The sequence below is a fragment of the Cydia strobilella genome, chromosome Z, assembly GCF_947568885.1.
Source record: "Cydia strobilella chromosome Z, ilCydStro3.1, whole genome shotgun sequence".
NCBI lineage: Eukaryota > Metazoa > Arthropoda > Insecta > Lepidoptera > Tortricidae > Cydia > Cydia strobilella.
Genome location: NC_086068.1, coordinates 21,673,230 through 21,686,212, shown reverse-complemented (window position 1 = coordinate 21,686,212; position 12,983 = coordinate 21,673,230). Strand labels below are relative to the sequence as shown.

At 36.3% G+C, this 12,983-nt stretch overlaps 2 protein-coding genes across 2 annotated transcripts in view; both read right to left on the bottom strand.

Moving 5' to 3' along the window:
* The window catches only part of LOC134754463 (uncharacterized), a 104,469-nt gene that overhangs the window by 71,593 nt on the left and 19,893 nt on the right, over nt 1–12,983 (bottom strand). The gene's annotated exons all lie outside the window — the stretch shown is intronic.
* LOC134753705 (uncharacterized) overlaps nt 1–12,983 on the bottom strand; it is a 32,927-nt gene that overhangs the window by 5,176 nt on the left and 14,768 nt on the right. The window contains exon 2 of the mRNA XM_063689643.1: nt 528–1,570. Coding sequence (XP_063545713.1) covers nt 528–1,570 — 1,043 coding nt within the window. The remainder of the gene's footprint in view (nt 1–527; nt 1,571–12,983) is intronic.

Genomic DNA, 12,983 nt, shown 5'->3' with positions numbered 1-12,983 from the left:
TTTTTTAACGCGCGTTGAAAAAACTCTCGTGCGTATGGGGCCTTATTTACCGACTATAGTTGTTTAAACCAAATTGGCAGTAAATAAGAACAAAAAAACTATACTCATCCTTTTCTTTTGGGTGCTAGTACCAGTGAAAGACAAAGATAGTATGATTCTCTCTATGTTTGAAATGAGCATGAATTAGATTCATGTTTGACAAACTATAGCATTTTATTTGGTATTTTATTTTTTATTTATTTTATTTTATTATTCAAATTAGTTACACAGCATTACAGTATTACTACCAAGGCACTGCGAACTACAAAACAAATAAAAATACAAAGATACAATGCCCTACGGGAAAACACAAAAATTTAAGTATTTAAGATTTAAGATTTGGGCGACGACATAACAGCGTGGCTCCGTTGCGTCGTCTGGCTTGGTGTAGAATTCGGCAAGTTGCCCCGGAACCGCCGAAACACCACACCCTTCGGCCAGAAGTCCGCGCTAGCGATGGTGTCCTGCAGCAGCCGCGGCACGCGCACCACAAATGAACTGAAGTGCACATAGTGACGCGACTGTAGCTGGTGCACCCTCAGCGTATAGCCAGTCTTCCGGCGGATGTACTCCACCACCTCGTCGGCTCCGGCGGAGTAATGCAGTCGAGACACGTAGAGCGCCTTACTCGGTGTTGCAATTCGTAGACCGGAATTAACCGGCTCCGCAGTGCCACACAGAGTCTTACGGGGCGACCTGCGTGCCTTTCTCTTCCTTTCCACCAGTGTGAATCCCTCCTTATCCACATTGGTGCGGGAGGACTTCTCTAAAAGGGGAGCCCGTGATTTACACGCCTTAGAAGGCGCGTTGACCCGGTTAGCTGCGACAGACTGACCGGCGACGTCAGCATAAGCACGCTGAAGTGACTTGGAGGAGACAGGAGGCGGTCGCTCGCGCGGGGGGTGCGCGGGCGGTGCAGCGGCGCGTGCGGCACATTTTGCAGTGTCAGCAGCACGTAAACTAACCGACTCGACACAAGTGTCAGGTCGATAATCGCTCTTGAAATTTGAAACCGCCGACCGAGTTGGAGCATTCCGCAAACATGTAATTTCGTCACGTAACTCGGCGATAGTGACTAGGCTAGCTTCAAACTTCATAATAACTTCGGCTAATCTTGTATTTAGGGCCACGATTTCCTTAAACAAGAGGCGAACGTCGACATTATCCGGAGCACACGACGGAAGGATAGGGGCACCCGTCGCCACAAACTCCGGAATCCGATCCTTGTTTTCACTCAGGATTTTCATTATGTCCTCAAGGGACTTCTTCCCGGCTTCATCTCCTCTCCGGTGAGGTACATATGTGCCGACGATCCCGAGGGACTGGCACAGCACTTGCTTCGCTGCACAGATGTCTTCCACGGCGAAACTCGACGCACGCGAACTCATCTGGACAGCAGTCACAGCATCCATCGCTCCTTCCTGCACCAGCTTGTTTTTTAGTTGCAGGAAGGCGAGGAACTCATTCGTGATGGGTTGAGTCTGTTCGGAGTCAGTCATCCCGTCAATTTCCGAGCGGCGGCCGAGCCGCGCTAATTTCGCAATTAATAATTTAATTACATATCAATGCGTCTATGTCGCTGCGCGCATTGATTATTATCACAGTATGAAGTTAGCTGCATAGTTCGTTTTAATAATCAACTTCAAGTATATTATTATTTAGTCGATGTGGCCTTGTTCAGTTACGCGTTTGTACTTACAATTTGTCCTCTAATTTGTTTGTAAAACTTATGAAAGTGGCTACATTAACTATGGATGAAGTCGTTTCTTGTGAAGGGAAGGGATGTTTCCACGTATTACTCAACGAAGGCAAGGTAAAATCGTTAAACTTTGTAGAAAAACGGGATATCATTTCCGCGCCAAAATCAACACACGACTTTTGTATTCTCAGATAAGTCAGTCGCATAAGAGAAAATTCTGTACGGCCGTTTACAAAACACAAGGGATTGTTGTTTTACTTCAATTAAGGCGTAAATAATTAGTGTGACAGAGAAAAATGCCTGCAACTTGCAAACTTCGGTGTTCGCGGTAGGCCCTGATATGTTTGTAAAATTCTATCTAGTAGTAGTATGAGTATGCCCTGTGCGCTATGATTAGCTCGCCTCGATACGCTAGGAAATTCATTTGAGTACAAAGAGTAAAGATTGGACAGTTATTACGAAAACATAATCTTTCGGCTTGCCTTACTCCAAAACTCTAGGCACGCCACTGATGATTTAGCCCAGAATTTTGAATTCAGAGAATTATAAACATTATATGATAGCTTAAATAATATTATTAATATTAAATTAACAATAAACACATACATATATACAAGAAAGTAAATTACGTTGACCGCGTAGACGTGAGTAAATATGTCAATGTCAAAACTGGTAGTTTGCTAAGGATTTCGATAGGTAATTTACCGTTTACTCATACGTTTGATATTTAGTTCTTTAGGTGACACCTAGAGGCGCTGTACAATACTCCGATATAATTCTTGCTCTGTTTTTTAGTATACTTAGAAAGGGACAGCATCGTTTGCAGTGGAGTGAAGTTGGGCACATAATACGTAAACCGACGTAAATATGTGACGTACGGCGCGTTTATTCACTTCAAGTAAGTGAAATTTACTCTGGCAACTGATGGTAGAGGTACACCACTGAGCGTTTACTTATTTCCTGTTATTGTGATTTAACTTCTTGATTTTAGGTAGCTGAATTCAATATCCTTCTACAACCTGCAATCCAATTAACATTTTGACTTTTACAGGAGAGTAAAAAAACAATCATTTCTTTTCTGATTTCCGTGCGGAAAGTATCAACTTTCGGCACGCTGTGCTATTAGTACCTACATTGTGCAACGAGGGGGGTAAGTGAGATTTTGTAAAGGAGGAGTTTACAATATTCTTACCCCCGGAGTTACACACAATGGTTTTCGTTACAATTGTGATGAAAAACTATATTTTCAGGGAAATAATTATAAAATACGGTGACATTTCAAATATTCGTCCGCCATATTGTCATTTCTTGACAGGTTAGGCATCTAAGGCACAGACCTTCGGCATTCAGCCGCGATTGAAAATTTTGTGTAAAAATATTTTAAACGGCTATTTAATTAATCCAATTAAATATTATAAACAAAAATACTAAATTATAATTGTCAGTATTTTAGAAGTAAAACTCCCTTACACACCCTTATACTTTAAACAAAGTATTTTACTTATAACTTACTTGGTTCGTACTTCGTATGAATTAGTGACATATCTAATTAAAAAAAGAAAGCTATAACTCCCGCGGGCACAATATAGGCCTTTTCCCTTTTCGAGCAAGTGTGATGAAAAGCAAATTGAAAAGCAAGCAAAAAAGAAAGCCTCGGGTTAGATAAAATTATCATAACAAAGAAACATGTGACATGTGATATTTCTTACGTTGATGTAATTATACAGTTTTATTAATGGTCCGTTTTTTTATTTATGAGTCAGATTTTGATAAAAATAGGTATGTTTTAAGAGCTCCTAATCATCATTCGCTTGCAGTTGTCCCATTCACTTGGGGTCGGCGCAGCATGTCTTTTTCTTCCATACATCTCTGTCACCCGTCATCTCATCATTCACTTGCGTTAGTTTCATATCATCTTTCACACAGTCCATCCACCTTTTCCTCGGTTTTCCTCTCCTCGTACTTCCCTCCACATTCATTCTTAATACCATTCTCGTCACATGACTTTCATCCCTCCGCATCACTTCTTCTTCATTCTTAATACCTTTCTCGTCACATGACTTTCATCCCTCCGCATCACTAATAACTCCTAATCCTGGTCGGAATAAATATGAATGAAACCCCAATTTGGGGCAATAGGCTATTTGACTAATTTTTGAAAATGGTTTTAATTTATTGTTTATGACTTAATAATTACACTACATTGATATTTTTGTGAAATTTCCTGTATTAAATATAAAAAAACAATGTTAAAGTTTATTTATTTTGAACGCGCCTTAAACGCTGTTTTTGCAAAGGGGCTAATCACGTGACACGTGTGACGTCACGCGCAAGTAAACTCAGTCAATGACCTTAGTTAATCTTATGGTTTATGTGCATTGAATTCATTATTTCACTGTAAAATGTTATATAAATGGTGTAATATGTTTAAGTACGCCTATAAAAAATCCAGACAAATCGTTTGTTTCCATTTCAACGAATCCCAAAAAAAGAAAAATGTGTTTAAAACTAGCGCGAAGAGACCCAAAGAGCATTTTAGCGCATATAAATGTTTTTATGTGTGAAGACCACTTCGATGTAAGTAATATTTAACTGTAAATAAATATGGTAATTAAAGCAGCGGATTTTGTTATTTAACGAAACAAGATCTAGGTATTTAATATATTACTACATAACCTCATAACATAGCTCTTTCAGCATTAGTAGGTAGTTAGTAGCATACTTTTTCTTTCAAACTAAAGTGCAGTATGGAGATATTATTCTCGTCATCGTATTCTATATATATATATATATATCGTCGTCGTATTCGTATCATCGCAATCGAAATGTTCTTAAAATTAGTAGATTGTGTCACAAGGGAGCAAAATGGCATATTTACGGCGAGGGCGTACAATTGAATCCTAAACGAAGCGAAGGATTCTATAATAGAATCCTGAGCGTAGCGAGGGATTCTAACATAGAATCCTGAGCGTAGTGAGGGATTCAAGTGTTAACGCCCAAGGTGAAAATAATTTTGCTACCATGTGACACATACTGCTTTTCACATCACCTATGAGGAAATTACATACATATATTAGGTTTCAAAACATTATTATTTTAAGCAAAGATCGATACGGACAAAGTGCCAAAAATATGTATACACGACCTTAGTATAGGGACCTACATGCTTCTGGCACTTTGTCTGTAATTCCGTATCGATATTTTCAGACGTGACTGTACTGACAAATTAAAAGTTAACAGCTCATAATTATGTACCTAATATCTTTTCAAAAACAGCAGCAAACAACTAAAATTATACAATGAAAATCAAGTACATTATTTTTGTAGATTTTTCTGGTAACAAATTAGCTTTTACCACTTTGAAACAAATCTTCGGAAGAACACTATGAAGACTGATATCACTTATATTTATTATTATAAAGTTATTGATTTAAACTAAGTATTTACAATTTTATACACAATACAGAATCGCATAATGCTTTGTGAAATATTTCTACAAAACTTTTTAAATATAAACTTTTTAAATTGCATAGACAAGTATGGCTGCGTGCTGCGTTTAAGGAGACCTAAAATTTCAAAATAAAAATTAAATTATTAAACAAATGTTTTTTTTACGTTTCTTTGTAACTATTACGCTAATTAATTAATTTACTTAATTTAAATATGCTATTAATTAATTTAAAAACAATTACAACAAATTAATAAAGAAATTGTAATCGATTATATGCATACTAATTTCATATGTCTTTGTGTCAATATTTCATACTGGCAACAAAATGTCCTTGAACAGAAAAGTGCCACTTTGATCCCTCCTAGCAGGGAAGAAAAGTTCCCTTTTCGAATAGGTGATGTGAAAAAACAATTTCTACGTATACTCACACAGCTGTTTTTACATTTCTAAGTTCCGCAGCACAGTAATCCGGATTATCTTTAAAGAAAAGTGCAACCATTAATGCGTCTGTCTGGTAGGTTGCGCTATCAGCTTTCACATATTTCGGCTCCATTTTGAGATTCTTATGAATATTTTGCTACTACCTACCTATCTGTTGCTATGAGATCAAATTTGGTATAATTTTTGTGTAAATTGGGGACGAATAATTTATTTTAGAAATAATAGTTCTACATTTTCATACACAAATCTGAATATATGAACGAAACATTAAAATTATATATAATTGTTGGTCACTGATTTGCTCTTTAGAAGCAAATTGTGGTGAATTGCACTAAAAATTAATTACAAAATTTAGTCCATTTATTCTTTATTTAGAAAAGTATCAGTTCTAAGTATTCATACATTTGATTGTAAAAAAAATTAGTAATACTTTGGTTAAAATATTGTTTTATATTTTACAATTTTCACTATTATTCTAAAATGTATTTTAAACAAAGTATTAATTTTATTAAAACGTTTATGACGTGATCTTATTAAGTATGTACCTAGTCGGCTCATAAGTTCTGTCACTGGCCTTTAAAATTTAAATTTGGAACTCCTAAAACACGTTCACGTTCTGCATTTGAATTTCGAATCTTTATTAAATATTTGAGTAGTATAATTTTGCAATTTTCTGTTTTCTTCAACATGGAGTGGACGCTTAAAGATAGCCGTACCGCAATAATTGCACTATATCGTTGTGGTCACTCGCCGACTAAATTTTTTAAGCTACTTGAAAATTTAAAATTCTCTCTAAGATTTGTGTATCGTACCATAGAAAGATACAGTGAGGTATCTAGTTTAAATGACAAGAAAAGAAGCGGTCGTCCGCGTACAGCTAGGACTCCAGCGGTTGTACAAGCAATTAGGGCACGCATTGCCAGAAATCCCGCTAGGAAACAAAAAGTTATGGCCCTCCAGATGGGTTTGAGCAAAAACACGGTGAAAAGAATGCTTAATCAAGACCTGAGACTTCGTGCTTATAAACGAAAAACTGGCCATCTTCTCAATGGTCGGCTTAAAGCTTTAAGGCTTAAAAGATCTAAAGCTTTATTGAAGAAGTACGCTAAAAATAAGCACCGTTGTATACTGTTTTCGGACGAGAAAATTTTTGACATAGAAGAAAACTGTAATAAACAAAATGATAGAGTGTACGCTCGCAATAGTAAAGAAGCGTCTAATAGCATTCCCCGTATTCAAGGAGGTCATCACCCTTCATCTGTGATGGTTTGGCTGGGAGTTTCTTATGCGGGCGTCACTAGTATGCATTTTTGTGAGAAAGGAGTAAAAACTAGTGCCAAAGTGTACCAAGACACTGTGTTGACTAATATTGTGAAACCACTATCCCATACGATGTTTCTAAACCAGCATTGGGTTTTCCAGCAGGACTCTGCTCCAGCCCATAAGGCAAAGTCTACACAAGCCTGGCTCGCCTCCAATAAAATCGACTTTATACGGCATGAAGATTGGCCCTCCTCTAGCCCAGATCTTAATCCTTTAGAATATAAAATATGGCAGTATTTAGAGGAAAAGGTGTGCTCAAAACCTCATGCAAATCTAGACTCGCTGAAAAAATCTCTTGCTACGGCAGGGGCCAATATCGACATGAAAGTGGTGCGTGAATCCATTGACGACTGGCCACGAAGACTTCAAGCCTGTGTAGATAATTATGGCGGTCATTTTGAATAAATGTTATACATTTAGATTCTCTAGTTTATAAGCTTTCAAACGCTGTACAAATTATACGGAATAAACTTAAACTTTTGATTTTATTTGATACTATGTATATGACAGAACTTATGAGCCGACTAGGTATATGAAAAGGGCTCCACGAGGCGAAATACTTTTTACGCCAATTATTTTCGTTTTTTTAAATTTACAACAAAGACGAAAGTTCGAGAATAATGTGGTTACTTAATAATTGCCTAACTTGTTGAAAAAATAACTTTACATAATATCAACTTATAACCGTAGTATATTCCATGATATGTATTAAATACACCATATTTTTTTCTAATTTAAAAAAATATTTAATACCTTTAAAATAATATCTGTCTGTCTGTCTGTCTGACTGTCTGTCTGTCTGTCAATCTATCTGTCAGTCTGTCACCAGGCTGTATCTAATGAACCGTGATAGCTACAGTTGCAATTTTTACAGATGATGTATTTCTGTTGCCGCTATAACAGCAAATACTAAAAACAGAATAAAATAAATATTTAAGTGGGGCTCCCAAACAACAAACGTGATATTTTTGCCGTTTTTTGCGTAATGGCACGGAACCCTTCGTGCGCGAGTCCGATTCGCACTTGGCCGTTTTTTGGTAATAGCTTTTGTACTTTTTTATGTGGGAATAGACGCTTCGAATACATTTTTCTAGACATCATTCCGAATCTAATGAGGTATCATACGTATTTTTAACAGTTAGTATCTCTATTAGTGGCAGTCGTACAAGCCCAATTACAAAGAAAAACCGCAAATCGATGTACAGGTTAGCCGTTTGGCACACGCATACTAAGAGGTCAGAACAAATTTTTTGACTCGCAGTTCCTAAAAGAATCCCTTCGGTGTGCTAGAACATTTTTTTTTGTATGGAAAAAAACATATTTTTTTTAAACCTATCGTGTGGTATCATACGAAAGGGCTTTTTGAGGCGATTCTAAAAGTATACCACATCATTACAGTTTAGCCATTTTTTTTTGTAAATTAAAACAAATAGAATTTTCAAAACATACCAAGTTTAGGGTCAAGTTAAAGGGTTAAACAGGATATATGGATATTACGTATCATTGTATGATTAATATGTACCGTATCTGCAGTACAGTTCCATAAGTCTCGTAAAATAGGTATTGAAGTAGAACGGCCAGTCCGGGCCGTAGCAACTACGCTCACATTCCATTGCTTGTTGCATTCCATTGTTCTGTTTATAAGTTATTGATATACCCGACAAAAAAAAACGAAAAAAAGAGAGTTTTTTGTTTAATTTAGTTTAATTTGTATACTTTTAGTTAAAGTCATATATGTTAATACCTACAGTATTAAGTTATTTGTTATAAGTTAAGTGTGCGCTCACCGATAAAATGTATTTTGCATGGAAAAAAAAATTCTCGTGTAAGTGAATATTATATATTATTATGAGAAAATAAAGATCTTTAAACCTAACTGTGTCACTTTGTATTGAAAAAAAAAAAAAACTAAATAAAATTATTTTTCAAATTGCTTTTTTGGGGTTAGATATGAGGATCATTTCATTTGTGGTATATTGTACTTATTTGTACTTACTTATATACTTGCTATGTTTTGAAAATTCTTTTTGTTTCAATTTAAGAAAAATGGCTAAAATGTAATGATGTGGGTATATTTTCAGAATCGCTTCAAAGAGCCCTTTCGTATGATAGATAAGAGAAGAACACGATAGGTTTTAAAAAAATAGTTTTTTTATACAAAAAAAAAGTTTTTTTTGTACAAAGGGAATTTTTTTTTGGAACTGCGGGTCAAAAAATTTGTTTTGACCTCTAGTATACGTGTACCAAACGGCTAACCTGTACATCGATTTGCGGTTTTTTATGCGAACAGCTTACACTATATTTTTCACCACCTTGAACGTTTTGTAGAGTAGACTATAGGGTATTTGACAACATTAAAAATATATAACGAATTGCTGTCATCCTGAAAGATAATAAACTAATAAAGTATATTTCACTATATTTGAATGTAAATTATGTTTAGTTTTTGGAAAATAAACGAAAGAAAATTTAATATTTTTTGAAATTTCATCATGGACGTGAACGCTCTGTGATTGGTCAACGCTCGGATGACGTCACACGCGGGTAAAATTCTTGATTGCCTTGAGTGTTTTAACTGTTTTATTTGTATTTAGTTAATTTTAGTTATTGTTCCACAGTTTTCCTTATATATTCCGATTTATCCGTATATCTACCTACAGAAATAGAGACAAACTGGACCGCAGAAGCCGACTTTTCCCCTCCCTTTTTGGGGGGTAGCCAGGACTTAATCTCGTAGCTAGTGCGTCAGCTCAGCTTTGTATGAACCAAGGAATAATAAATAGTGTTAAACGATATCCCCTGAGGCCAAAGTGCATACTCACTTTACTTACTTCGCCTACTAAGAGGCAAATCGCGACTTTGTTATGGGTTATCGATCTTATCACATCACTAGATTATAGACATTCAATGTCGACTATTGCCCATCACTTTTCTGTCTGTGTACGTATTTAGAAACTTGACCCCGCCCCTAAAATTAGTGCGATAAGGACAACTGCAGCTTAGGCGAAAAATCCTGCGTAAAAATCTCAAAAATCGAGGTTTTGTACTCGACTGTTTCCTCCTCCAAATCTTAACCAATCGTAACCAAATTTGGAAATCTAAATGATTATGAAATTGTCTGTGTCGGACTGTTTTGATTTTTTCGCTAATTGATATCAGTTTTGAATACCACGCCTCTCATTGCGGCATAGTCAGTCAGGCCATTTTTGGCCATGTCTGAAGGGCTCTAGCGCCTTAAAAAACAAAAATATCAAAAAAAGCAAAACACACCGACACAGATATTGATAAAATTAATCTGTGTTGAAAAAATCATTGCTCTAGCTTCAAAAACCACGGAGGAAACAGTCGAGTACGTTTGTATGGAGAAATGAGCACTCCTGTTGGCTCTTAATTAGAATTACTCTCAATTGAATTAACGTTTAATAAAATAAAATTCGTGATATTTTAAAATGAAACAGAAAATTACCTAGTGGAATTCAGGTTTGGTGCAACCATGGTGCAACAAAGACATACGCGGTTTTGGTCATTTGAATCGTCTTGATGAGCACTTCGGAGAGCCGTACCTATGATAGAGCTGATGCTGAACCCTGGCAGTACATAGTGGAACTAAGGTTTGGTGCAACATAGGCACACGCTGTTTTAGTCACCCGACTCGTCTTGATGAGCACTTAGGAGAGCGGTACCCATGATAGAGCTGATGCTGAACCCTGGCAGTACCTAGTGGAAATAAGGTTTGGTTGACATATCAGTCAAATTGGAGCTTGACAGATTGACAGTTTTTGTCATTTTCAGTGAAAATTATCTTTTTGGGATAGAATTTAGCACCAAGTAACATTGTTAAGTGTAGTTTTATACTATATGTCAAAATTGACATTTTGTGACATTTTTGACAGTTTTGGATCCAAGATCAAAACGGCTTGTCCAATTTTGATAGGACCTTCAACATTAGTCATGGGATGGAAAATGTAGTTTGACACATCTGTCAAACTGTCAATTTTGACAGTTTTGACAGATGTGTCAAACTACATTTTCCAAACTACGTTTTTGTCTTTTTTAGTGAAAATTAACATGTTTTGTTAAAGTTTGGTACTAAGTGACATAGTTTAGTGTTGTTTGACACAAAACTATGTCACTTAGTCCTATCAAAATTAGGTCCTATCAAAACCGGACAAATCGTTTCGATTTGGGATCCAAAAATATCAAAATGTCACAAAATGTCAATTTTGACAGATTGTATAAATCTTTTTTTTATACCACGTCGGTGGCAATCAAGCATACGGCCCGCCTGATGGTAACCAGTTACCGTAGCCTATGGACGCCTGCAACACCGGAGATATTTCACGCGCGTTGCCGACCCTTTAAAAACCTGTACACTCCTTTTTTGAAGAACCCCATACTGTAGCCCCTAGGCAAAACCTCGGCAGGGAGCTCATTCCACAGCCGAAGCGTACGCGGGAGGAAATTCCTCTTAAACCGCACAGTACGCGACCATTTAGGTTAACAATGTCACTTGGTGCTAAATTATATCCCAAAAAAATAATTTTCACTGAAAATTACAAAAACTGTCAATCTGTCAAATTTGACTGATATGTCAAACAACACTAAACTATGTCACTTAGTATCAAACTTTAACAAAACATGTTAATTTTCACTAAAAATGACAAAAACTGTCGAACTGTCAATTTTGACAGTTTTGACAGATGTGTCAAACTACATTTTCCATCCCATCACTAATGTTGAAGGTCCTATCAAAATTGGACGAGCCGTTTCGATCTGGGATCCAAAACTGTCAATAATGTCACAAAATGTCAATTTTGACAGATAGTATAAATCTACACTTAACAATGTTACTTGGTGCTAAATTCTATCCCAAAAAGATAATTTTCACTGAAAATGACAAAAACTGTCAATCTGTCAAATTTGACTGATATGTCAACCAAACCTTAGTTCCACTAGGTACTGCCAGGGTTCATAAGGAGGATGAGTAATACATACTCAAAACTTATACAAGTTCGTCTTAGTTATATCGGAGCATCATTTATAATGGCGTAAGCGCCATCGACAGTAAGGTCCCTTTTTATAGGAAATACCACATTTTATTCTGTTTTTAGTATTTGTTGTTATAGCGGCAACAGAAATACATCATCTGTGAAAATTTCAACTGTCTAGCTATCACGGTTCATGAGATACAGCCTGGTGACAGACGGACAGACAGACAGACAGACAGCGGAGTCCTAGTAATAGGTTCCTGTTTTTACCCTTTAGGCACGGAACCCTACAACAAACGTGATTTATTTACCGTTTTGTGCATAATAGTACGGAACCCTTTGTGCGCGAGTCAGACTCGCACTTGGCTGTTTTTTTATTTATTTACTACCTATAAAATGTCAGGTCATTTCAAATATTTTTAATGTTGTTCGGAAGTTTGTTATGTTACTATACTATATTATAATACTATAAAAACAAATACAGTACTCGGATCAAAGTTTCTCAGTCGCAGTTTACACGCACACAGTATAGCGTTTTACACAGCGCCTGCCGCACACAACGATAAAAAATCTCGTTGTCGCCGTCGAAAACGTGCGGAGCCGACCGACACAGGTCCGACCTTCAAGCTCTACCGCGGTACTGAGATCGCAAACACGCGTCATCGGTAATATAGAGTAGTTTTCAAAAAATTGCCAAAAAATTAAAGTAGAATTTGATAAACACAAATGTATACCAACAGTATAAGCAAACGTTGTAGATTGCTCGTGTATAAAAATGACTTCGATACTAAGTAGATTTTCGTAGGAATTTACACTTGTTTCGAAGAGAAAATTCAATTCGTTTTACATTGATTTTCTCTTTCTCAAAAGCATGTAGGAAGAATATCATTCGATATTCCTAAAGTACAGGATATTAGTAATACAATATATCCAACTTTAGCAGAGTAAACTTCCCAAAATTTACAAATAAGAGCTCACAATTCAGTGCTTCACGCGGTTTTTCGTAAACGACCATCAGAAAAAAGATCATTACTAATTTAAT